The following is a 27,781-nucleotide window of genomic DNA, read 5'->3' as shown; positions in this document are numbered from 1 at the left end:
CAAAATGTTTATCAAGCGGTGTTTCACCGACTCTGGAAATACAAATTACCGCAGAAACGGCCAATTTAGCCGTCACGCAAATTAGAGCTTTTCTCCGCGAGGAAAAAACGAAGAAACGGTTTTTCTTTCAAAATCCCCAGGCAAGGTACGTTCACCAACCTGCATGTAGTCGTGTATATCCGTCGCGTTGCGCGTTCGTTTGACGGATGTCACTGTCCACGGTCTGCGAAACGGCGATTCACTATCACTTTCCACCGACACGTTCAAGTTCACAAACAACACGGATCGAAGAAACTTCGAGGCGACAGCTTTGTTGTAGAATCGCCGTTGGTTTCGTCGCGTTGCGAACAGGTAAAACGCACTGTCTAAAGCAGCATATATCAGACACTTTTTTAGTGCTTCTACAGCAATTTCGCGAACAAATAAGACTTGTGTAATAGAGATGCTTTCGCGATTATTATTCGAAACAAGATGATTAAGCTTCGTTTAAAGCACAATTATTAGAAGGCCTATTAATAAACTTCCGGTCAGTAAAGTGTTAATCGTTTAAACGGGCCGGTCTTAAAATTTATCAGCGAGCATCATCAATCACTGATTAGTTTCTACAGATTGGAATAGAAATGAAATTCGTTTCCCGGATCACGCGATTTACTAACGATTTTCAAACTAATAATTATCGTTCTATTGCGACTTACACCAAGTGTTTCCGTAGCGGTCGCCCTAAGGGTTAAAAATTCACTGCACGTGCGGTCGCGTTCCGAACAAGTAGAAACGCTAGAAAATGATCAGACTCTTTGGCAGGCTCAATCGAGTATCTCGCCCGACTTGCCAGAGAATATTCCCAATACACTAATTCTCAATTTTTCACTTAACCCTTAGTTGCACCACTGATCGGAGGACACCTTGTATATTCACCATGAATTAACAAATAACAACGATCCGATTCGTCCTTCGACGAACGTAAATACAATGTAGCGCTATTTACTTTAGCCACTCGAGCAGAAGGATTCGTGTATGGAGGAAAACGAGAAATGATCACAGGACGTACCAGGGCAATTAGGCGCACAATTCGAGGATTAATTCGTTCCTTCCGGTTGATGGACGAAGAATTCACGTGCGCCGTCGTACCGGTATGTTTTTATTTTTCGCGCGGGTCACCGATACGGCGGAGACTCGCGAAATGATTCACGTATCGCGAGGTTTTTCTAACGCCGACGATTCGCGTGGGCCAACGCGGCTCAACTGAGCACGTCCGTGCCGTGAGGCACACCTGAATCCCACGAGCATCGGTCACTATACCTTCCTCTACGCCGGGACACAACGCGTACCGTGGCGTCGCTACGGCGCGGCGAGCTCTGACGTGTACACCGGGTGGGACGTGCGAAATGGCGACCAGACCGATAGAAACGAACAAACGTGAGATAACAACGCTCTATCTACTGTACCCCTGCCGCGGCTGCATGTTGCCCCAGACACTCGGTCTGCAATACACTGAAAATTTTTTTACTTAATTCTCATCGAAGAAGTTTTCGATGAACTCCTGTGTTCGACACACTTTTTGTTCGATGTGAAGTAAAATTTTGAGAAATTTTGAAAAATCGCTGGTCAAGTTTTCAGAGGTCATCGTGAAGAGGACACACTTTCCTTTATGAGATCATATTGAAAAGAACGTATTTTTTGTCGTTGAATTATAGACGAAAAATTGTAAATATTTCAACTTTTGAAACTTTTTGTAAAATGATATTACGACGTTTTGCTATGGCTCGTTTTTAAGGGTCGGTCCCTCGATTTGTATGCCTATGAACTTAGTTTTCTTCAGAGGTGTTATATTTTGTTATAAAACGGTAGGACAGTAGAGTTGTTTTTCTTCATTTAAAAGTATATGAACACGTGTATCTCAATGTGATCTTCCGTAGGGAAGTGTCCCTTTTGCAATGAGTTTTGCAAAAGTTGGTCTGCAATTTTTTGTTGTGGTTTTGTTGCACTTTAGATGAGGGAGCACGTCAAGAGATTTACCACTTGTGGAATTAGCGACGTGAACAGTTTTTATCTAGAACGCATTAACCCAGGTCGTGGCATATTTCAGAGATAAACAGAAGTCATCCTGTACTGTCATACTAACTCTTACGATCAAATGAGTGTTCTTTCTTTTCTAGAATAATCTGAAATAAATTTTTTCTAAAATGTTGTTATTATCTAACATTCAACTACTAATTTATTTTAATTAATATAGAAGGTATTTGTTTATTTTCATAGAGAAATCCAAAGACTATGTTATTTATATTAAAGAATAGTACAATAGAATCAGAATCTTCGATGTAAAAGTTATTCTAAGGAAACTGGTTGCCGTTATTTTAAGATTTCTAGGGAACCGTTCGACACGTATATTTATATAGCCCAAACAAATTAGCTCTTTGCACAATGAGTGATGTACCTATATACATATAAACGTGTCATTAAGCTATTTTCAATCTGATATATTTAATTATGCAACTTGGCACCTCTTCAACTCTATGCTGGGACACAATGATCGAATACATGTATTCTATGATACGATGCAGTTATTAATCGATTGATCTTTTTGTGAAAAATTCAATGCGCCAACACTATTACGAAAATTTTATACAATGATGGTACACATTTTTATTACAAGAACATAATGCACTAATATAACTTTGGTATATATTTTTCCGTGTAAAAGAACGCATTTTAAATAAGTATTTGACCAAATTCATAGACAGCCTCGATCTAAAATGTTTTTCTAAAAATAGTTTCGGCCCATTATACTAGTTTGTTGCAATTTAAGCGTTTTAGCTAATAGACTTTCATAATTACTGGCACAGCTGACCCACGCGGGTAATTACAGTGTGCGGTTGTAATTAAACCACTCGTCGCGTGAAAATAAAAGAGAATCGATGCTCTGCCGAGTCGAAAAAAATTCAGGACACCGTATATATAAGCGTCGCATGTTGTCGAACCACAAAGCGAAACAGAGAACGTCGTTACACTATTATTTCCATGCTGTTTCGCTTCGTCTCACCTGCTCGTTCACCTGTTCTCCCCTCGTCCACTATGGAACCAAATTCAACATGGCCGCTACAATTAATTACACTATGTATCAGGTGTACCAAGTGATCAGCTATTTTCCTGGAAGATGATAGAAACGTGCAACGACTGGAGACGAAAATGTGTAATTCGCGACTTCGTTTCTTGGATATAATCAACTGATCATCTACTCGAGTACCCAACTGAGATTTCCAATTGACCTTGAAACAATAGCGACTATATGCTTGATTTAATAAATCGAACGGTGGTGGAGGAACAATGGACGTTATTTACAAAGAAGAACAAAAGGAATAGAAACGACCTGGAGATTAAAGAGTTGTGGATGCATTCTCATTTATCGACGGTAATTCAAGGGCGGACCGTAGAATTTTTTTCTGATGAACTATTTGATATAACTTTATGCAACTTGGTAGACTTATTTATATATGTTTGGAGTACGTTCATGAGTTTTCGTGTGATCCTACCATCGAAACGGTAATAGTTATTTGCCGGGGAAGTGGAGCAGTTGAAGAATATTTCTGCCCTAGTCTACGATGAAAAATTCAAGCAGAAAATTACAAAAATTAAGTCCAAAAGGGTATATCTATTTTACATAGAATTCTTAGAATTCTCTATATACTATATACAGTTTTCTACAGGTTAGGGGTTAACAATAATAATGCTAATTATTCTGAGCTTTCAATTTTAGACAAGGAATAATTTCAATCAGCTTGCTTCTTCGGTGAATAATTAATACAGACTATAGCAAAATATAAAAATTCATGAATATAGTCTACGTGCATATAAACAAGCTCGCAAAGTTCCACGCGAATATATTATTTAGTCTATTAAAAAAGAATTGTCAAAATGTACCGTTAACAACGAGTGTAAGTGGGAGCAGCAAGACTTATGCGAATCTTACCACATTCATACAATGTGATTAGGCTCGAGGCGTCTCGAACGAATCTCAGAGATAGAATTCACAACTGACAATGAACTTCGCATGAAGTGCATTAATATTGATGAAGAACGCTACGAAGAATAAACTCTTCTAATAATTAATAGAAAAATAGAAAAATACATAGCGTTATAACGAACGTTCGTAATTAAATATCTAGGCAATGTTCCGGAAACAAATATTTTTAGTCATGTTGTATAGAGCAATAGAGACGGCGAACGTTATCAAATTAATTTGATAATTATCATTTCCTACCTAATTTATTTATGATTTAAATTATTTTGATTCGTCAGGATTATAATGAAAGAAGTGAAGTGATTAAATTTTTTTCAGAGATTTCGGTGCAGTGTCGATTCTCTCACCTTCGAGTTTGCCGCGTTCGAATCATTTTACTTTCCAGTCCACAGGAAATAGAGAACAACGGCGAACGCGGCATAGAAGAGCAAGAAATACACGGACACAAAGACCGTGGTCAACAGTTGGCATATTCTCCTCGCGTCCATATTTGTTGGATAGGATTGAGATATCTAGAAATACGACCTCGATATTCTGAAACAATGGTCGATTAACCCTTCTGTCGGTAACCAGGTGAGTGGGCACCCACTTCCCATTGGCTTCTCAACACAAGGATAACAAAAAATCTTTCTGCATTTCGTTAGGTTTCTCCTCCTCTTGAAAAATCACAACGCTATTCTAGATCTTTATTTTTCCTGTAATTTTAGATTCATACCTTTTCTAGATTCCTAGTTTTCCTGAATTCTATTAATCCTGAAATTACCTAGAAATGGTTGAAAGTTAAAAGCCTATGAAATTATAATTACAAAATTTCAAGTAGTATACATTTAATTTTATTGGACACTGTTCGTCAGGAGGTAATTTTGAAGTTAGTATGTTTGCTCCCGAAACACCGAAATCGCATGCGGCAACTGTCAAAGTGTTCGAGTCTGGTTCCGCGTTTATTTTTCGTTGACAAACATCATTTGTTTCCGGATTGACCTATTTATGCTGATTAGGTGTTTCCGACACGTGCACCAACGTGAAACTCTTTTTACAGCGCACTTCTTATCGTCGATTTCATGTTTAAACAACGATACCGTAGCGACATGCTGTGCTCGCGATGCCGATAATACTGTTCCGTTGTTCGCGGGTTTCACGAGGAATACTAACTGGTTTCATGCGGACCAACATCGTATGGGTTTCAGAAATCGATAAGTTTTATCATCATCGAGAGCCATGTGTCTCCGTTGGTTTTTATGCCGTTACACGAGCACAATTAATAAACCCAGAGGTTGAAAATATAGTTTTGGAACACTTCAATAGGTTTTATTTGGAACAATTAAATAGGTTGCAAATATGAATTTGCTCCAATTTTAACGATTTAGAAGCGTGACTAACTGCAAGTGCAGATAACTGTAATTAAATGAAAATTACCCGAAGTCAATGATTTTACAATTGTTTGAATGTAATTCTTTACTCTGTTAATAAATGAACGACTTTATAAGAAATATTTAAGATCAATATTTGTCTAAAATTCTTTTAAACACATTTTCTATTTTATGCTTCACTCCAATTAATATTATTCAACGGCTCCGATTACTGTTGAAAAATATAGAGGGAGTATTTCATTTATTAAAGCCCGAGTAAAGATTGATAAAAATTTCGCATTAGAAATGGAAATAAATTGTTGATATTGTAAAAAAAAAAATGATGCTTTAGTATGAAAGATACTGAACGTGATTTACAATAATCAAACGGGATAAATAGACATTTATGTCACGTGTTTAAACAAAACATAAAATGGGAATACCATTAGCGTATCGAATAAAATGCATAGTGGAGCATGGTAAAAGTATGTTGCAACAAAAGAAATATCATTAAAGTAACAGAAAGCATAAAAACGTTTCCCAAGCTTCCCTGCGGTCCGTGAGAACACTGGAGAAACCTCCGAAGATTCTCAAGTGGCGTGAAATTTGTGGCCCCTCTTCTGGGTGCAGAATAGTCGGTGTAAAGTTGACACATACAGAAAGATGCGCGAGGAAACTCGGCTCTCTCTCTCTCTCTCTCTCTCTCTCTCTCTTTCTCTTTGTTTACACACGTTTTCATCCATGCACGATTTAATTTAGACGCCATGTTTCTCAAGGTACATATTCGCGCGTGAAAACGTTAATAACTTTCTCTGGGCACGCTGACACCATTTTAAAACGGACAGAGAACAATTGCTCGTAATATTTAATAAATTGCGTTCAATGTCATTCGATTTATCCAATTTTTCTAACATGTGAATATTTCAATCATTTAATATCTTATATCTTTAAGAAGTATGTTTAATGAAATATAAAAGTATGTTTTAAAATGTTCTTCAAAAAGTATGTTTAATGAAATATATTCCATTTACTGCATTTATACAAGTGCAATTCTATCCAATCAGAATTAAATGGCTACAATTGCCTTTTATCAAAGTCGAATTCTTCAAAAGCAAAGCCTGGCAGAAAAACACTAGTTTTCAATGTTGAAATATTTAAAAAAAAATGAAAATGTTCTATTTACGGCTTCCAGGGAGTTGGTTCTTGAATAAAGAAGAATATATTTATCAAGTACGAAATTTAGACAAAAAGGTTTGATTCACGTATCAAGGGAGGGGATCTATATGAATCGATTAACATGCTGAACATCATATTGCATGTAGTTTCGTCGCGCTAGCTAGCTAGTGTAACTATAAATTTGCATAAACATCCGCAGTTTAATGCCTAGTGTGGATAGTCGAACGTGATGCGAAACACACAGGCGTGTGAGTCATTGCACTTGCATGCGCTATGCAAGGGGACTCGCTGTACGTGCGCTAATGAAGACAACGTGAGCGTAAACCTATTCTGACGTACCTTGAGCATCGAATTGCCTTCTTCTACGTAACATGCTCCTTCCCTGAGAAGAGACGAGTCCTGTTCTTCCATGATTGTCGTTGTGCGGCTCGTCCTCCCCCGCACTTGTTGCACTATCGCGTTGCACTATTTCGTCGCATCCGATTGTCGGCACCGCACCACTTCCGGTCCCGCCGAAGAACTTCACTTTTCTCTCCAGGTCCAGGTAGCCGTGGAGGCCGGTCTCGCTTAACCTAATCCGGGGGCAAATAAATAAAAGAGTTGAATACTCGACAATGTTACAATGTTAAAAATACCGAAAATGTTTGTTGAAGCTTTCGTGAATAATATCCTAACGCTGCATGTCACCAGAATTAACCTACGAATTTCTTTTCAATTTTGTTCCCAACAACTCCCTATTGTCTTAAGCGTTTCGTATAAAATGCACTTCGGAAGAAGTTGCTATCGGTTTTTACAAGTTGAATAGAACTTTGTTTCGACTGGTTACGGAGAATACAACAGTATTTACAACTTCTTCTGAAGTCTTTGACGGTTTTACAGTTCTCGCGTTCATTTTTGCCATAAATAAGTAAGTAAGTGTTTGACAAATGTTTTGATAAAATTTCATTTCACAAATTGGCAAAAACTCGCACCTCACACTCTCGCTGCCGCTGCTTTCGTATCTGGCGCTGCTGTTCGATTCTCTTCTGGTCCTTGTAATCGTATCGCGTATCCTTTGCGAGGCGAAGCTGGAGTCACCAGTTTTCCGCGGTAGGGCCGGTGTTGGTTCGCTCTCGCTCTCTCGAGGACTATACCTCGACGATCGTGTGCTTAATGGACTTGCCTCGGGCGACAAGTGCTGCAAGAAATATATCGGTGTTTACATGATAGACGAGGAAATGTTAAGCTGTATAGGCTGATACAAAATAACTGGGTCGAGATAAAGCCTAAGTGTGTTAAGAAAAGGTGTGATTGCCCACATTTTTAAAAAATATCTATATCTATAATAAAGGAGTATATTTGCAGAAGTAAAAATACAAAAATAATCATCGATTCTTTCGCAATAAAAGGAACCGTCATGGTCCAAAGTCATGACCTGCTCATGTTTAAGACTGTTTAAGAACATTTTCTTGGATTTACAGCTAGAGATTCATTCAATTTAGAATTTCCTTCTTCAATGACATACAAGGGATCGAATTCATTTTATTTAACTGAACTTACTTAATTCCTTCATTGAAACAGAACATTTGTAAACTTATTTGGAACACATACGAGATCGAATCATCTCATTTGCAGGGCCATCTCACCAGAAATTACTATATCTGACTCGACAAAGATTGTCAAGGAAAATATGTTATGTTCAAATATAGTTATCAGAAACACTTACACTGGAACATCGTTTATTCGCGGTCTCGTCCGTGTCGTCGGCGTTGGAAAACTCCTCCTTGGAAAATTTTCGTCGCATCTGAATCACACACAAATCACCATGTAAATTAGAAAGATATTTCTAAAATTTACATGTTAGAAGATATTTGTAAAATTTCGCTGTGTTACTGTGTGATAGCAAATATTGGATAAGAATTCTGAACTTCTAGTAATTACATATAAATATTGGTAAAATCTACGAGACTGATTAATTTATGGTGTCTTAAAGGATAAATGCGATTACTATAGGCGTATAAATGTCCAGAATCCATTAGTTGCAACAGACAATGTCTGAATGCTGTACCACACGTGGTTCACTATGGCCTCAATGAGTAATCTGTTACTCAACAGTTCTGAATACTCTTGCTATTATTACTCTTCCATAAATATTAAATTACTTGACAAACCTGTCAAATACATTCCAATGTGAATGAAATATAACAATTACTTCTGCAGTCCGATTGTTCAATTAACAGAGCACTTGTTGAAAGCTCATTATTAGACTATAGATTTTATGCTTTTACAAAGCATTTGTAAAACAATAAAAACATTTAGAGAATCTAGAAACACCATTCTATTAATTGAATAGAATAGTATTTCTATTATTCTCAATTTATTGAATAAACGTCTCTGTATCTTTGAGTAGCTCGATCATGTAGCTCCTGTATTTTTTAAATAATGCAAACAATTTTAATTTTGCGTAAAAATCTGAAGTCTGACTATTAGCATTATTCTCAATGACTGCTCTGTATTAAAAAATCTTTTCTTACAAAACAATTCGAAAAGAGGTGAGTAGACTATGTTCTCGAAGGTGGCTTGTTAATTCATGACCAAAATTGCTATTGCTGCTGATCGAATTGTTTAAGAAATTCTCAGTTGGGGATCACAAATGTCTAAAATCTATTGAACAGTGACCAGCAAGTAATTCGTTAACAATCCTTTAAGATCCAACAACAAACAACCAGGTGTATGTATCCTCCAATTAATTCATCGAACGTTAAAACACAGAACACACCTAACAAATTCCACCAAAAACTTCATAAACTACAAACTAACCACTTGGAACTCTTCAGCCTTCTTCCCCAGTCCAAGATCGGCAGCATTCTTCTTATCATTCTCCCTCAGATCCGCTTCGGCATGATCAACCTCGGACTCGTCGGTCTCCTTGGTGGATTCCGCGCCTCTGCACTCGTCTTCGTCCGGATGTACCAGATCTATCTGATCCTCGAGCTCGGCCGGTATCTTCCTCGCCTTGTCACTCTTCTTAACACCTTGCTTGAGCAGCTTCTCTTCGGCAGCAACGACGTCGAGCATTATCTTCTCGTTGGCATTCGCTTCGGGTTTCGCTCTATCATTCTCCCTCGCGTTTATTGCAAACTCCTCCTCGTTCCTCGGCCACTTCTCGTCGAACGTCTCCCTGTCTTCTCTAGCCAGCACCGCTTTAGTCCTGGCCTGTTCTTGCACCGTCGACTTTGGTCTCGAAGAGACACCCACGCGCTCCTCCTCTTTGCCATCTTGCTTTCCTTTTGCAGCGACGCCCGTGGCGTTTCCATTGGAATTCCCCCCGCTGTTCCTGCCCACGTCCTCGCGGCTGTTGTCCCGACGGAACAGTCTAATGCCGTGTTTACAGTCCTCCTTGTTCCCCGGCTGGAACGGGCTGCCTCTCACCTCCTCCTTCGAGTTCCTGCGGCTCAGCTTCCCTCCGGAACGGACGTCGTCCTTGCTGTCCTGACGCTTCAGCTTGTCCTCCTTGTTGCGCGGTGACAGCAGTTTAGGGATCAGGCTGGGCACGCTGATGTCCTCCCTACTACGACGCAGGTCGTCCGTGCTACCCCTGTATCTGTAACAAATTCGCACACAATTTTAATTAAAGCTATTCTCATAACTGTTCCTACTGGAAAATCTACCAAAAATTTGACTGTTAAGTACCCGTAAAAGTCAGACGAAGTCGGAACAATTTATTTAACTCTTTACAGTCGACTGGGGACTCTGAGACACCGATAAAAATTACCTTACAGTAGTCTGAAACAATTCTTACTAAAATTGTTTAAATTTAGAACCAGAAAATTGAAGTACAGTAGACTAACGTATGACACAATCAACAAATTGTCGAAGAAGACTGCAAATATTTATATGCTCCGTGGAAGTAGATGTAAAGTCTTTTAAAACAATCTTTTATATATTTATTGTACTGTCGCAGTATTTACAATACAACCCAATCTTTAAATTAAAAATAAAAATTTTGAAATAAACTAAAAGTATAGAATTTCATATGTATAGATTAAACTATATTATGTAGAAAAAGTTCACTGCGACTATTTATAAAGTATGACTGCATGAGCATTTAGGAGAAGTAGATACGGTAAGTCGTAGTCAGACACGTCAACGGATGCATAATCAGTCAGTAGCACGTATACTCTATGAACTTACAATCTCATTTCTCTTGAAAGTAAAACAGTGTACAAGAAGGGGACATTTAATTAAATATTGCCAGCCTATTGTTTACCTGTATACCTATATACCCAACCTATTGTTAAATAAATGTTTCGTATTTTGTACAAAAATCCCCAATCTAGCGATCAACTTTGAGTAATTATGGTAGACAACTCCTATAATCAAAGATTTACGTCAGGTCTTCATTGAAAAATCAAGAACTTTCATATTAAATTTATGAATATTCTTATAAATATTGTTTCCGTATTAGAAAAGGTATTGATCAATTTCTCTCATGGAAAATAACAAACGATTACAGCAGAATGAAACGAAGGAGACCAAAGAGAAAGGTACCTTTGCGGTATAAGGGAACGTTTCGTCGACTCTTGCGGGCTCTTAATATCCTCGAACTCTTTCGAACTTCTCCGGAATATGGGTATACTCGATTTTCTCTCGCTGTGCTTCGACTGGCCGAACTTAATTTCCGGCGAGATGAACTTCGAGAGGATCCTCGGCGGTTTTATCAACGAGATTTTCGGCGTGGCTTGCTCCTGACCATTTCCGGGCTCCTCCTTCTCGTCGACTTTCGTTTTACCGGCGGTCGTTGCGACAGATCGCTCGGACTTCTTCGGCTTTATGGCATCGGCGGATGGCACGTCTTCCTGCTGAATGCACGGCGATTTTTCTGCACATTTCGTGCTCGTTCGTTCGTTCGTCTCGATTCGCAGCGCGGATTTCTCCGGCGTAATTGCTATGTCCTTTGCGGAACCATAACAGTCCACCTGGTCGTTCGCGTCATGCCCGATCGGGTCCTCTTGATACGAGTTCAGGAATTCACCGAGCACGGGCCTGACAATCTCGTTCTCGTCGACGATGTTCCGGGTGTACTCTTGTCGACGGGACGGCAAACTTCGGTAGATGCGCAGCTCCGACGATTTTCTACCCGCGGACCAGCGTGTGGGTGGACCTGCATACAAAACGTAATTAATATCTCATTTATACAAACAGTCGCCTGTCGTTTTAAAAAAAAAGTCTGTTCGAACTTCTATATAATCATCTGTACAATCATTAGTTATGAGGTTGTCCCAAAAGTTTCTTTGCAATGTGTACCACGGTGTATATTTACACATAATTAAAAATTGTATCAAATGCAAGCTATCACCTTAGAAATAAATTGAATATCGTGCTACGTGCTGTAATTTAAAATAACAACACGCACGAAATTTTATTTAAGCTAGTTTATCAAATTGGCACTATTTATCGATAGTTACTAATCGATATGATTAGTATATTATTAGACAATTTTAATGTAGTGAAAATATATCAATGCTTTTTAATCTTTTCACTGTTTCAAGTTGCACCTAGTCATTTTCGTCAAAAATGCATAAAATCCGGAGTCTGGTAATTAATAATTATAGTGAATAATCGGTACAGCTGTTTGCAACGTACCGTTAATAGTCCAGGCACGTCGGATGCTGTGCTTCAGTAATTCGACAGGGGAGACCGAAGTTTTCCCGTTTATGGACCCCTTGCACACCGCAGTTTCGTACGTCCAGTTTCCCGTGGCGGCGTTCAGTTCCCTGATAACAGAAAGATTAGATAATTACGGTGTTATTGTCTCCAGATCGCTTAGAGGCCTTCTAAAGCGTTAAACGTGGCTCGCGGTGGATTAGGCACGGAGCTGGGACCTCGATCGTGGGGCGGATCTCGACTCTCGAGATCACGAGTTCAAGTCCCGCTTGCCTGAGAGCTGAGAGCTGAGAGCTGAGACCCTCTTTGTATCTAGGACTCCACAGTAAACGCTTAATATACTCTCTGCTAAACATAGTCCACAACAAACGCCACACGAGAAATGCGCATTTCTTTTAATATTTTCAATTTCCATTTGCCTGAGACTCTGTTTGCATCTGAAATTCTGTAATGCTAAAAACCCTATTTTAAACGTATTCTATATACTATACTGACACATTTATACTGTAACTTCTTTTTTTCGATTACAGGATAACCTGACACTTCAGAAAGATGCTAAACCTTCTGAAATCAAACTTCTACGTACGAAAGCTACCTTCAAAACCGATCCGATGCTACCGAAAAAAAAAGGAAGCTGTTCATCTCCGAACTACAAGCCCTATTGCGAAACACATTGCACTGAATCGAACATATGCACATTCACAAGTCCTTCACTCCGGTCGCGTATTGTTGGCTAGATATTTGTGACGAGAAACGATCAGGAGAATTGCAGTCAAGATTTTGACGACGGGTAACAGGATCTCGGCACTATTGTCCTGCGAAAGTGGTCGCGGATCGGACGGGAGACACCTCGGGTACTTTCATACGGGAAGGGAGTTACTCACGCGATTCCGTAGCAAACGTTGCAGATCCATTCGACGTCTTTGTTATCGGCGAGGCTTCTGACCTCGATACGGCACTGTCTGCAAACTCTCCGAGCGCAGCGTGTACACCTCGCGCCGGTGTTGTAAAATCTTCCGAACGGCGCGCCGCATCTGGTGCATTTGCGTCCTTGGTACGATAGCTCGCCGGACGACTTTAGAAGTCCCCTCCTCCGCAGGAACTGCAGATCGGCCTTCAGTCTTCTGCAAAACGCCCGGTTCCTCCTTAGAATATTAGACTTTGCTAAGAGCAGAGAGCGCGAAGCGGACCATCTTTGGGTTGCCTACACGGTTCGAAATTTTCAGACAACCCCTTGCACTAGAAACCATTTCGAAAACAGAATCCCGACATTTCTTCCAATCTATCACCCTGTCCCGTTTATTCGCGACATGCTTCAACGTTCAGCAATCTATTAAATAGAAAGACATTTAGCAAAAAAGCCTCAGTTGCAAGGGAACTTCCGAATCCATCTTTTTACAAATCTTTATCTTGAGGATCACTCAAGAGTGACCTAATGGCCGTCATAGAATGCCATTTTATAGGTTTTTTGCGAACTTCGATGGAGATCACTGCGAAAAGAATCAGGGACCTAATAATGAAAATATTCGAACAGAAGCATGATTTAAGCTTCCGTATAAATATCACGAAGCGATGCGATTTCCTCGAAAAAATTGCATACGTATTGCTAAACAGTCGCAAAGATAATATGCTTTCAGTTTTCCCAGAAATCGAAGGTAACCAATACAAGTTTCGAAATGTTCACAACAATTCGATTATTGTGTCGTGAAGTTTGTAATTCGTCAAATGTTTCGACTCGGGAAGCATAAATGTAAGCAATTCAACTTCTGAGAGCAGACAAAATGGAAATTTAATTTTATTCTTAGCGGTGCATTCATATTTTTACAAATCCGCTTGGATCTCGCTTTACTGGGCACGTTTTTACATAAATTATTTTTACACGAGCTTCCAACACGTTCTTAACTTGTTTTCACCCGACTTTTATGTATTTTTGCTTCTAACGCATTTTCTACCGTGTGAAAAAAGACTCAAGCATGATACATGTCCATTTTCATAAATTAGAATTGCCTAAATTTTTTAAACAGTGTAACTCTGCTCAAGAAATCGATATAATTGCGACAGGACGAAGCAATTAAACGAGCTTACACCTGTCTAAATCATTCTGGACCAGGATTAGAAGTAAATTACGATGCAGGTACATTTCGACTGCGTTTCAGTAGGCGCATTTTATACCGATGCACCGGTGCATGGCACACGCGTCTCGATAACAGTAAGAGCGATGACAACGCTTCGGTAAATCAGCGGAAGGAACCGGACGCATATGATCGTACGTGAGGGGAGCGGTTTCCGTCGCCGAAGTAATACTATAATTCGGCTTCTCGAAACGCGGAACAATGCGTTTTCCCATCATTAAAATAATTAATCGTTCGACTCCCCGTAAGTGCCGAGCAGAAATCTCGTCATCGTATATCATTCAATAAATTTCTGTCCTGGCCCGTGCTCCGCGAAACGTGAAATCATCGTGCGCTATCATTCCGCGCGCGCAACGTTATTCTATTTTCAAGTAATTGTACATGCGATACAAGCCGATGAAAACCAGCCCATTACATGGACAACTCAGCTGGCGAACGGAACGAAATTTCTCCTTGAATTGCCCACTCAATCATAATAATCATCATCTCAATAGTAATGATACAGTAAGTTGTTCGGCAATTCTTATCAACTAGAAAAATATTAGTTTCTATTGGTGTTTACAGTGCCTTTTTTTTTAGAAATTATTCTCGATAAATAGAAATTGCTTGGGGAGGGCAACGAAGGGAAAATAAAGTACATAATTAGTTGAGCAAAGTCGAGGTTGAAGATATTGTTGAGGTGGAAAAAGTGTGAATTAGAGGTGAATACAAAGCAGAAGGAATTTAATGCATTACGATTTAATTCCGTGGTTACAAAATAATGCAATGGAATTACTGTATAAATTCTAACATCGAGAGGACATCAGAAGGAGGTCATCATTTTTCGCTCAATACGAATAATGTTCATTCATTGGAAGAGTCAGCCAAATGTTCAAATACGCATCGATGGAAAATAACATAATGTTTGAAGCCTTGAAGTTTTAAGGCAAAGAGTTAATGAAGGGTAAGGAACAGGAAAATAATTAGGGGGAGAGAATGGAGCTGTAGAAGATGAAGATTTGGCAACAAGTGAAAGTGAAGGGCGAACAGTATGGTAAAGAGAACGTGTGGGAGAACTCATGGGATAAAGGACACAGTATTCAAAACAGAAAGTGGTAAAAAAATCCATTTCAAAATTTTAGGGGAACAGAACTGAAGGAAAATAATATTGATGTTCAGATATTATGATATTCTTTCTTTCTAATGTCCTTAAAATGTCCACGTTCATAAACAAAAGTTAAACCGACATTAATACGTAGCATAGCACTTCAAGAGCGCTAAAAATTATAAGAAAACTTTCAACGCCTCCAGTTATTGAAATCTGGAGATACATAAATAGTGAAATCTCCAGCAGAATCATCAAATAATCACGTTGACGATCGGACGACATTAACTCCATGACACGAGAAAATATCCAATATATCAAGTTACGAACCAAATGAGGTAAGGAAAAATTATAGTCTGGTAGGTGCTAGTCACACAGGAAGCACCTAATTTCTATTTATCAGAAACTAAATTGAATTGTGTATGTATAGAAGGAAAAGTCGTGAAAAATTATTATTATTACAGAAACGATGTGAAAGTTTCGTTGAAGTCGATCACTGGGTATTTCTATGTAAACAATATGAAAAATATGAAACGTGCATATATCTCGTAGAGGACATTTTACGCACTGCAGGGATTCGTGTCCGAGATATAAATAGTTGAAAATTAAAGGTTCGACTTCCGGGGCACGCAGTTTAAACTCCAGTCAGCTGAGCTCCTGAGTAAAGGTACACAGGTGTGAGTACAGGTAGACACACACACACACACAGTCGAAAAACAGAGGACGATGCCCCCGACACGGGCCTTTTCCTTGATCATTCTGTCGCAACTTTTCAATAGTCTACGACACGTTATTTCCCTTTAATAATACTGTTCAGTCGTGTTTTTCATAATTTTATATATATTGTACATAAAGGCAAAGGTATATATATTGTAAATCATTTTTTATATTGTACATAATGTTTGTAACAAGTTTGATGGTAAAATGATGGGACACTCGTGCACAGTAACTATGAAAGAAGGCACTTTACAGAAAATATTTATGTAGATTTTTAATTATTTAACTAATCGAATTATCATGGAATTATTCGAGTGTATATTAAATACGAAAAATAGCGGTGCAGGTATATTAGACAAATATGCTACAAAAGTAAATAATGGATTCTTTTGCCTTTTTGTCAAATATAATATGGACCCTTGATTGGTTTGTTTGTTTCTTGAATTTTTGTCAGGGGTAGAAGACTGCGAATTTTGTGAATTCGAATTTTGTGCATTATATCGAACGCAGAACAGTAAAAACATTTAAAGAGCTTATGAAGACTGTTGCAGTAATTAGTAAATATTACTCTTTCTTGTTTAAGCTTCCTGGCAATGAAGAATCTTTTGTCTAAACATGCAAGATCATTGTGTTTCCCTGGGAAAGTTGACCAGGGAAAGTGTCCTCGGCTCATGTGTCCGTCCACGCTGCAACTCCAACGTTTGCAGTCTATCTGTTGGCGATGCTGACAAAGGACTTTACACTACGTGTCACCGTCTCCAATAACTCGACAAACAATAACCCTGTTCTCTATGGATCCTATGAATGTGAATATGGCCCTCTCAAATCGTTTCCGGTTGTCTCTTAAATCCCTACGAAGGATTGCAGTTCGCTATCGTTAAATCATTATGCACAAGAGGCATACGCAATTTGAATCTCGGTACTTTGTTCCCTAATGTAAAGTTTTTCGTTTAATTGTCGCATTACGGTAACAGCAAACGCTTCATTTATTAATATTAGACTGGCCATTTTTATGCAAAATAAAAATTATTGATAGTTAAAATTAAGTTAAAATTGAAATGTTTCCATGGCAACTGCAGCATTTCGTTTGCACCTGCCACCATTAGAGGTCGTTGGAAACGTAAACCGTAACCTCATAACTGCGGCATAGTCTGCATGGAACAGAATGAACGTGAAGGGCCTTGAACGAGGATTAATCAAATCTCGTGATTATACTCGCTGCGATTATTTCAGCTGCTCATCAATCATAATCATCAATCACGCTGTAATCATAGTCAGCTACTAATAATCTTAATCAGCTACTAATAATAATAAATTTGATTTGTTCATCGTTAACCGAGTGTATTACAGAGCAGCAATTTCGACGAAATTTTACAACAAAATAGTTTCCATAAAAATAAATTCATCTATAAATGAGAAGGTAGTTCGATATTAACAATATAGTTAATTGCAAATCTCAAGAGCTAGGCTGTATAGACCAAATATATTCTTCAAGAGACGCGATATTCGCGAACGTTTTTTAACGTGAAAAAGTTCAAATTATAGATGAAGCTGATTACAAATAATTTCTAAAGAGATTGGCAGTGTGCTGTCATTGAAAAAAAAATATTTGGAGACTGCAGGTCTTCTGCTTAAAGTGGCAATATGGAACGTATGCATGGTAATTAATAATAAGAAATAATAAAGAATTATTCGAGTTCATAATTGAACAGGCTAGGTCAGTTTTTCGACAGTCAGAACCTCTCGAACAGCCTGCGTCGCCATGGGTCTCAGAAATTGCAACAGCGATCACCGTTTTGCCGTACAGGTATGCACAGACGCCGGAAGTCCCGTTAGTCAACCTTAAGGTTTAAAATTCGTTCCTTCGAGAACCGTTTCGTGCCAGTCGTCGTATGATTCCCAATAATAAATATTCTAATTTTTATTGCCGTTACACGCGGTTACTTTAATACAACAGTCTACCGAATAACGTTACACCAACTTCAGTATTTTATCGGTAAACAAACTCTCCACAGCATGCACCTCTACCGTATGTTTGTCGGCGATTTAATAGCTTTTCTTGCGACAGCGGAATTTGATGCTTTCCTGAAAGCCACATACTGTTATCTGTCTCGGACGACCTCTGCTTTCTCTTTTTTCGTGTTTCTAGACAGAAAAAATTGGGAATCGTTTCATGATTCTGACATTCCCACAGTTTATGCAAATCAATTCGTAGCCCCCTCTTTGTGAATTTGTTGATCATTTACAAGCAATCAAAGTGCATTTTGCTGTCGAAAATAATCCCCGTTATTTTTTATCCATTCACTCACGGTATCCAATAATTTATTTTGGGGTTACTATATTTAAAATATAATCCGATTAATGTACAAATACAATCCCACTAAAGTTTAAAATATTTAGAAAAATAATCCTAATAATAATTTTCCAATTATGTCCATATTATATGCTATTTGCATGTAACACTCTTTCCAAGGAAAGCAATGTCAAATGAAAGGGAGCCATCGAAAATCGTACAAACTAGCAAAACTTATTCGCGAAAAGCGGTGCAACATTTTTCTCGGCGATTTTCTGCGTAGGCTCGTCGCTTCAGGAAAAAATCGTCGAAGTAACAATCGCATGAGCGTTCGGTATAAATATGGCTAGTTCCGTAAGGACAACTATTCTGACATTCGGCGTGCCTCTCGCGTGTGAAAGCGCCGTACCTCTCTGCTTCGGCGTGTATTATTGCTGCGACACACAGAAAGACGAGACTCACGTTCACACGGAGGGTCACAGCTAGCCTGAGGGAGCAGTCATTGACATTGAGAGAAAAAGAGGGAGCGAGAGAAAGAGAGAGAGAAAGAAAGAAAGAGGAGAGACAAGCTCTCTCTCTCTCTCTCTCTCTAGAACGAGTCTAATATCTCGCTACCACCTGTATAAGGAAAGCTTTTCGCATTTTCTATTCAACCGTAGCCATCCGCGGCAACCAACGATCGACGAGTCAAAAGCAAATCACGTTCCCTATTGTTCAGATTTTCCGATCTGCTGTGTACCTACTGCTACTATAATCGTCTAATTAGTCCTTGGCATCTTGTCGCTTTTTTCTTTTCTACACACATTTAGACGGCATCTTTATGCAGACTTTTAAATATTTTTATGGATTATTTTCTTATGGACCAAAATGAGGAAAAATTGATCTCAAGCAATAGGTGTAACGAACATTAATTCTGAACTTGTAGGATCACCTTATGTGTCAAAATTGGAGGAGAGGAAGTTGCAGGAGAGTACCAAGAAAACTGGATTATTTTAATTAATTTCGATTTGAAGAAACTAGAGGCATCTACTTACTGAAAAGCACAAATGACTAATACGAGCAATATGGATAGACTGCGGAGGAAATTGCAGGAGAGTACCAAGAAAACTGGATTGTTTTAATTAATTTCGATTTGAAGAAACTAGAGGCATCTACTTACTGAAAAGCACAAATGTCTAATGTGAATAATATGAATAGACTGCGGATTTTATAAAAATGTGTAGGTGCGGCTTAAAGCAGGAGATGGATTAAAAGAATTTAAAAGCTTGAATGTATTAGTCCCGGGTTATCAAAATTATAATATAAAGTATTTTAAGATGTAAAACTATAGACAAACCTCCCCTAATGCATCGAATGCGTACCGGTACATTCTCGACCGAATTCTCCCTCGCTTCGTTGGAGCGATTTGCGTCGACTTTCTACCCTGCTCGAGGCGATAAACCTCGACGGGCTGAAACCAGCAGAACGATTGTCGAATACTGAAACTGTCGGGTGCCCAACTACCCATACCCGCTCGCGAGAAACCTGTTTTCGTATTGTCCGGAACTCTTGTAACCAGTTAAAACGCGGTAAATGACTAGTTTGATATACACCGTGCTAAAAATAATTGTGTTAACGCGATAGAATCTACGGCTTTCTACTAATCTGCAACAACTCATCGGAACACAACCAAATAGGACGCGGAAATTATATGGAGAATTTTGCAAAGAGAACACACATTTTTTTTGTGTGTCTGGTTTCGAACCTCTAACTCGATCGGGAGAATAAATACAAGAAAAATGTGATTACAAGATTTTCTTTCATTTTCTTTCATTGCTCGCATGTCAAGAAATTGAGAAAATTTGAGAGCTATAGTTATGGGCCTTCAGATTGTGGATTTTATGCGACAAGTGTAGTAAAAGTCTGATAACCCAAATTTTGGCTATAGTTACCCTCTTGGGTGAAATAATGTGTTAAAATTCGGTAGAACATGCTCCTCTCAGAGAACTATTTAATGGGCCATCGTTGGCTTAAGCTTTAATCTGTTTCAAGGTCGTTCTGTTCCGCTGGTCCGGTTATACCCCTGTGCCATTTTTGTTATTTTTCGCCGTTCTTCGACCAAGCGATACTGTTCCCTGATGAAACCAACATTTTTATACGATACACCTTCAACCTCGTCAGCCTTTCAACACGTTTCAGAATCGCATGGTTGCATTCTTGACGCGATAACACTTTCTGGCGCCAGCGAGCGTATAATTGGACGAGTAGGTTTACGTATTTATAAAATATACGATCCAGTTATTATTACAAATCGTGATTAAGATACTGCGGATTTCCCGTATTCTTGACAAATCCGAGTCGGTAAAATTGAAAAATATAACGGAATTAGCTTGTTGAAATTATTACAGAAAGAAATTTTTATTTGGCTCCTGTTTTATGCAATCGATCCAGACAAATTTTATTATTTTACATAAAAACCTGGTCTAGTGATCAAACATTGGAATAGGACGATGTTTTCAAATTAGGCGTTTCTGAAATAAACTATATGCACACTATTTAATATATAACTATTCCGAAACATAGAAGATTGAATGTATTAGCAAACTTGCTAAACAGACTGACATTTCAACGGAAGAACAGGTTATAGAACTATATTCGAAAGGTAAATGTTTTCTTGAATTGAAAAACATATTAGCCAGAATGCATTCAAAAATAAATTTAGATTCGCGTGTTTAAACATGGTTAAATGTATAAAAATAAAAAATAAACTACGTTCCTTCGAATATCTTTTCCTTCCCATGTTCCATTAATTTTAACAATATTCCCGACTTCAATAAATACCAAGGTTAAGTATACGCCAGTCACAGGTATGTAAATACAACGCAGTGCAAACACTGACGAGCGTGTAGACGATCTCTTAGTACAACTACAATAAATATGAAAGAAAGGAGTGACGGTTTATAGACTGATTCACAAAGATATAAGCACGATTATAGTATTTATCGAAGAGTCATGAATATAACATAAGGCCAGCACTGAATGAAAGGCTACTATACAGTAGGAGTTGAAGAAGAAAATCTGTGCGATCGTTTTTCTGTAGATTTGCCTACGTTCGAAGACTGGAACAATAAAAGTAGAACGATAAGGAGAAACGGGGAAAAAATCCATTTCGCATTCCGTTTATTTTACAACCGTCTGCGTCCATAAACTATAGTACGACAGAGCCATACGAGGGATAATAATCGTGAAATCGTATTAAAAAACAACAACATTATTACAGAAATAAATTCGAAAGACTGTATTTCGTTCGGGGAAGCAAGTTTATGTGCGTCATCAGGCATGAAAACGGCCACGAAACCATAGGTCCGCCATACACGCTCATTCTTGCCGCCTATTTTGCTTGCACGGTCATATGTTTTTAATGCAAGACGAAGCGTGTGTGTTACGCTCAAATCGGCGAACCATGTATGTGTGTGTGTGCGTAATGTTAATTGTTTGGTATGAACACAATCGTATCGCGGGATTAATTTTCCTGTGCGTGTTCCGAGTGTTGTCGCTGAAAAAGTAGAAACACGCAAACCACTTTGTCTTCTACCATATGAAATAACAATGTCGAGATGGCTATTGCTCAATTCTTTCCGGGAATCCGTCGAATTACAGTAACCTCTTGTATAAAGTCATCGAAAAATTGTTTACAAACATTGCCTTATTCCGTGGCAGCTAGGCGTTCGGTGTTTTGAAACAATTGTTTGTGCACCCCTTCACTGCTACGTAAAACATACACAGTCCTACAAACAATGCGTACAGGCTTTTTTTTACGGTAAATGCCTTAGGAAATTCTATTTTAAGTGAATTAAGTAAATAACTAAACCAGTCCTCTAGTTTCTAACTTCGACTCGCTTGAAAAACAGAAGTGACTTAATTTAACACTTCATAAATAATTCACGATTTTTCAATGTCCGTTAAACCAACTGCTTGCGCAATAGAATCTAACAACCTCTTTCAAGATTATTACGGTTGGTGATCTAATAATTAGAGTTACTGTGCAAGAAATATTTTCATTTTCTCATTTATATTATTATTATAAATATATATTTTTATTATTTATTAGATAATGTTATACATATAGCGCTGTTGAATATGTGCAATTTAACAGTCTGCACTCTTTATCAATTTTATTCCCACAAATCATTATTTCAAGTATATTTTTGAAAAGAAAATTCTTTGATTGGTACTAATTTTAAACATTCTTTTTACCGATTATTCCGGAAATAAATGGACCACTTAAAAGAAAACGATTATGCTTTTTCTAAATATGAGTCATTTACAGGCGAAACCATTAACCACCTTTATCTCGAAACCACTCGATTGTCGCTTAAATGGTTGATTTCCGATAAATTCACTTAACAGCTAGGCTTAATACCATTGTACACTACTTCACCGACTTTCTTTAATCTTTATTTTATGGAGCCAACCGATTTGGCAAATGAGCAGCTCATAAAGCACAGCCATGAAAAAGCCTGTTAACACTGTATCCGCAGAACACTTAAAATGACTATTGTGCTGTAAAAGCAACAACTATTTATTCAAATTTTGCAATCTCAGTGTCTAGAATCCTAACAACGCGAGATCTACGAAGCATCAAAAGTTACTATTTCCTGTTACTCTGTAAAAACAACAAGAACGTATTCCTATTTCTACTAATTTTCGTTATATTCAAAGAAACAAGTCGATTTCGATGACGACAACATCGTAGACCAAAAACCATGAAACCCACCATTCCTACGTACTGTTAAAAGAATTGAGTTCATTACAAATACAACACTTATTCCACTGTGAAATGTTAACAAAGTGCCTAACCAGTCACTGATTCTTCCCGACGAAATCCCCCACAGCTGATGTCCGTGTATCAGCCGCGTTCCTCCACGAGACAGATAAGAAACTATAAAAGTTAGGGCAACTCTACACAGTTTCGCGGCGGCGTGCACCACGCGCCAGTGCAAGTAAAACTGCCGCTCGCACGAATGCTTATGCATGGCGGCCCTTGCGGGCACAGCGTGCATTCCTGCACACTGTTTCTGTCTCTCGTGCTTCCACATATCCGCGGTGCGCCGAACACCTACGACCATCGAGCCGTTCTAGACGGGCAGAACTAGAAGAAGCAAACGTTACCCTTGCTCCTCTTCGGCAACATTGCCCTGTTGCGCGACGCGAAACACATCGGTGGTCGACATGGTGGCCAAGTTGTCGATCGTGGCCAGTCACCGCTCGGGATCACATATCGACGTCCTGTTTGATCACGTTCCTCGGAGGATGTTCGCAGGATGTCTGCCTTAAATTCTCGGGTCCACGTGCGTACGAGAGAATTCGCGCACTGGTCACAGACGTGGCTGGCGCCCCTCAAGGCTAACACACTGATGTATTCAGGATATCAAGTATTGTACAGAGATCGAGCAAGTTGCCGAGCATCTACCAACTATATCATCTATAAACAGCACAGTGACAATAATCATTGTCCTAAACAGCGTAGAGATAATCTAGGAAACTTTGTCTATTTCTCGTTGCACGATTAAATGTTTCTCACGCGAACACTGTTTAACACTACGCCGAAGAGAACTAAACCTTATAAAACTATCAAAACTGAGTTCGTTTAGATTCAGATCTTCACTACAACATCCGCTCGAATAAAGAAAATCGCACAATGGCGAACTGAAAAATACGAGACCGGTCATCTGACCGGCGGTGTAGTGTTAAAAAATACTGTGTCTCTATATTAGCCCGTCCCAAAAAGATTAATGCCAAATTCAAGCTAGTTTTCTAAGAAAGTGAATCGCTACGCAACAGGAAGCTTAGCAAGCAATAAAACATTAACGAACAGATGATCGCGTGTGTATGCTCGCGTTATCTAACAATATCATGCGTGTGCGCGTTGCGAGAGGAACTTTTGGAGCAGGCTGATACATTGGCTGCGACTTCGACTCGATAATGAGGAAGTTATGGGAAATCTTACGCGACTGGATATGCCCCGTTCCCCGCAAAAACATTCTTGCTTGGAATTCCGGGTCCCGTTTTCGTGCAACGAGCTAGTTTATATCGTTGTCGAATGGATTGTTCGCGATAGTACGTTAAGACGGCGGAGCAGGTGCTCGGAAACTTACGATCTCTGTACAGTAGATACCGGTAGCGCAACAGGTTGCTCGTTGGCCACGGATTTTCCACGAGTCGAACGAAAAAGCGGCGAAGAGCGACGCACACGGCTGCGACCGACTCACTGCGGTCTCGTGTGGTATCACGCCGCACCTTCGCCGCCGTTCCCTCTACCTGTGCACGTACACTGTTCCCCGTTTACCTGTCTTCGGTACGTGCATGCGAGTCTCACACAGTCGAGTCGTTTCTCTGTGTGCGTACACCGGTCGTCGACGAGACGCGTTCCTTCTACCTGGCCCGCTTACGCACACCACTCCTCGGCGGATATTGAGGATCATAGCGTGCCGGCGTCGTCGCACCGGTGTGCGTTATTTCTGTTTCTGCGACACGCACTTATGCCAATGATTTGCCGTTTGTGCTGTTATTATTGCGTTGCCTCGAGTGTGCCCGTTGACGAAGGAACGAGTCGGCGAGATTAGTGTCTTGATTTTCGGTGACTTTTTCGGCTGGTTTTGTTTGGGGAGAGACTAATTACATCGTCGTGATAATATGGCAACTTTTTGCTTAACTTATAATTTGTATTGCCTTTTGAAAATAAAAGTTTTTGTGGAATACGTTCCTTGTAGCGAGTTCAGTCAGGATCTGGAAAATCCAAAAAATATTTTTAAAGTATTGTACATTGCATTACGTACGTGGATGACGGAATAATTTGTTTATATTTACACTGCCGTGTCAACCATGCTTGATTCGCGGAGTCATTTGTCTATGTTTAAAAATGAATTTTCACGTAACACGTTCGCCGTACAAAATGCTGTGGGTATCTGAAAAATGGAAGAAGATTGAATAAATTACATATTCCCAATTTCTGCATAATTGGACTATTTAAATATGCTAATCGTATCGGTAATACGATCCAGTCTTTCGCTTTCAGGGCTACCGCTTATGACCAATTAAGCTATTCGGGTTGTCTACGATTTTCTCTCTCTAAATCCGCATGTACAAAACCACCTAAACGTAAACACATCGTATAACAGCCCACGTTAGTTTGCCTCCTCAAAAAGTGGACACTTTCGACGATTAAAATATCACAATGTCAATGTTTGTAAATACGAAAATTCTTAGGTCCGTTTGTTTATGAATTTTTGTAAGCATACTTTCAAACGTATTTTATTTAGACTCGTCGATCATCTTGTAGCATATAATTATAGTTAGCCTCCGATTCAAACGGGCCACTAAGATCTGAATAGCCTGCTAATGCCTTTGAAATGTTGACTGAAAATGAACCTAACCACCAGTATCCAAGGGTTAAAAATAAAAGGGTAGTCGAAACACAAAATAGTGAAAATGTTAAAATACTTTAAGAATTCGATTATATTATTGTTGCTAGCTTACTAAAATTATTAAGAGAAGAAATCAGAGTCCGTGCACCTTCTGTGTCTTGCAGCCGATGCACAAATTTTTATTGTGTATAAAGTCAGTGATGCAGTCCGGTCATCAAATATAATGATTTTCTGTAAAGCAATATTCACGGTGGTTTCGTTTTGAACTTCAGAAGCACATGTTCTGCCATTGCATTGGAGCACTGAAAATTGGTTTCAGAAAGAGGTGGAAAAAAAGAATTTATCCCCTAGATAGAGACTCCAACTTACGAGTGAAGATCGAACTGCACCGTTCAGTATAACATTGAACTGTTTCCACAGGTTTTTCGCATTTGTGTACGGTTCAATGCGTAACGTTGACGAGACACCTTTCATTTGCATATTGTCCTCTCTGTGTAGAAAAAATACTGAATCTTTTCTGAAACCAATTGTTCACCTGTACACTCTAAACCCCTACTGTCCTTTTGAAAAATTCTAAACACAATACTAAAGAGATAAATAAATAGGGTTGTCTAATAGTAATTCTGTTAATATAATTGCCAAATTAAATGTATCTACGAAAATTATTTTACACTTGATTTTATGATTTGTCGTATTCGATTTTATGTTTCTGTGTTTTACCATAAATCCTCTTCTCAATTTTGTAGCTTGACATGGTTCACTTCTGCAACTTCTATTATCGATTACCTGTAATCGGTAATATAAATGTAATTCATATATTCTGGATTCTATTACATTATTCACGACTTATTAAAATTGCTGAAAGAAGAAACAGATGTCCACAATTTCGAAATCTTACGATCGACTTGGAACATCCTTTCTTTTGCATTAAAATCTGTAGCATTTTTTAATGGAATATTCCTAGCAAAATCGTGTGTTATGTTAGTCCATATTAAATATTACCGCGTTCCGATTCTTTACAACGTTTCGAATATTCTGTATCCTTCTGTATGCACAAGATGATAGAAAGTGACGGAGATGGCTGTAAAGAACTGGCAACACTGTCTGTAAGTAGTACCTCGAGGACCCCAATGTGGGGAAAGGAAAACCAGTAGATCCGACAAAAGTTTTGCTCCTGCAAGGATATTTTGTGGTATCATTTTTCTGGTTCAAAGAGGACCTGTTTTATTTCTTTTCGCTTTTATCCCCGTCAACATGTTGCTCCCTTGTTTGCGCAGGAATGTGTTGTCTTGTAACCGTAGAATCACGTTCGGACATGTATCCGTTTACCTGTGCACACCTTGCACACATTCAGTCCTTTCTACGTCTGTGTAGCGATTCATGCATTATCCTGAACCTGTGTAAAGTCGCCGGGAGCTATAGTACACGCTCACGTTTCAATTCATCGTCCATGACTGCTCAGAAACAGGAGAAAACTTCAAAATATTACAAACAATAATTTGTCTATCGATGCTATTCCTGTGTATTCTTTTAAAATGCCAAAATTAATGTGTGTAGTATCAAATTCTGTTGCGAAGTATAGCTATCGTTTCCACTGACTACGCTGGCTAGGCAGAGAACTACACAAGGCAGAGGACATTATTATACTGTCAGTGACCTTGAGTCTGAAGGAAAATATGTGAACTAGATTCTATGGTCATGAAAAGTTAATTGCAATCTTTTTTCATAGACAACTAGGAAATAGTATGCGGCAGGAATGTGACAATGATTAGTCATCGTAATTTGTGATTGAAATCCCTGACTTAATCGTCTGTTGGTATTGCTTTTCTACCAGGTTATCAATGCTGGGTAAAGTAGTATTTGAAATGAAACAGAAAAATATTTTGTAGAGAATATTTTCTAAGTTGTGTTACATTGATTAATTTGAAATTTTACAATATGTGCAATATGAATTTCAATT

General features: G+C 38.8%; 1 protein-coding gene and 1 long non-coding RNA gene across 4 annotated transcripts in view; one reads left to right on the top strand and one right to left on the bottom strand.

The window, feature by feature from the left end:
- Positions 1–24,687, bottom strand: part of LOC143355304 (uncharacterized) — a 54,797-nt gene extending 30,110 nt beyond the window's left edge. The window contains exons 1-9 of the mRNA XM_076790026.1: positions 24,553–24,687; positions 23,567–23,808; positions 13,074–13,313; positions 12,169–12,299; positions 11,074–11,686; positions 9,343–10,126; positions 8,249–8,326; positions 7,515–7,720; positions 6,883–7,115 (exon numbers count right to left, since the gene is read on the bottom strand). Coding sequence (XP_076646141.1) covers positions 6,883–7,115; positions 7,515–7,720; positions 8,249–8,326; positions 9,343–10,126; positions 11,074–11,686; positions 12,169–12,299; positions 13,074–13,313; positions 23,567–23,628 — 2,347 coding nt within the window. The 5' untranslated portion in view covers positions 23,629–23,808; positions 24,553–24,687. The remainder of the gene's footprint in view (positions 1–6,882; positions 7,116–7,514; positions 7,721–8,248; positions 8,327–9,342; positions 10,127–11,073; positions 11,687–12,168; positions 12,300–13,073; positions 13,314–23,566; positions 23,809–24,552) is intronic.
- LOC143355317 (uncharacterized) lies at positions 163–5,425 on the top strand. 3 transcript variants are annotated; one of them, XR_013082483.1, is made up of 4 exons: positions 682–1,130; positions 3,123–3,409; positions 4,337–4,591; positions 5,058–5,425. It is a non-coding gene; the product is annotated as an uncharacterized LOC143355317 (long non-coding RNA). The 3 variants fall into 3 exon arrangements; XR_013082481.1 differs by lacking the exon at positions 5,058–5,425 and having other exon boundaries at positions 682–1,416; positions 4,337–4,780; XR_013082482.1 differs by lacking the exons at positions 3,123–3,409; positions 4,337–4,591; positions 5,058–5,425 and adding an exon at positions 163–351 and having other exon boundaries at positions 880–1,564.
- Positions 24,688–27,781: the final 3,094 nt, after the last annotated feature.

Source organism: Halictus rubicundus, chromosome 6 (genome assembly GCF_050948215.1).
Source record: "Halictus rubicundus isolate RS-2024b chromosome 6, iyHalRubi1_principal, whole genome shotgun sequence".
Taxonomy (NCBI): Eukaryota; Metazoa; Arthropoda; class Insecta; order Hymenoptera; family Halictidae; genus Halictus; species Halictus rubicundus.
Note: the sequence above shows the minus strand (reverse complement) of the source record. Positions and strands in the feature narration are given on the sequence as shown.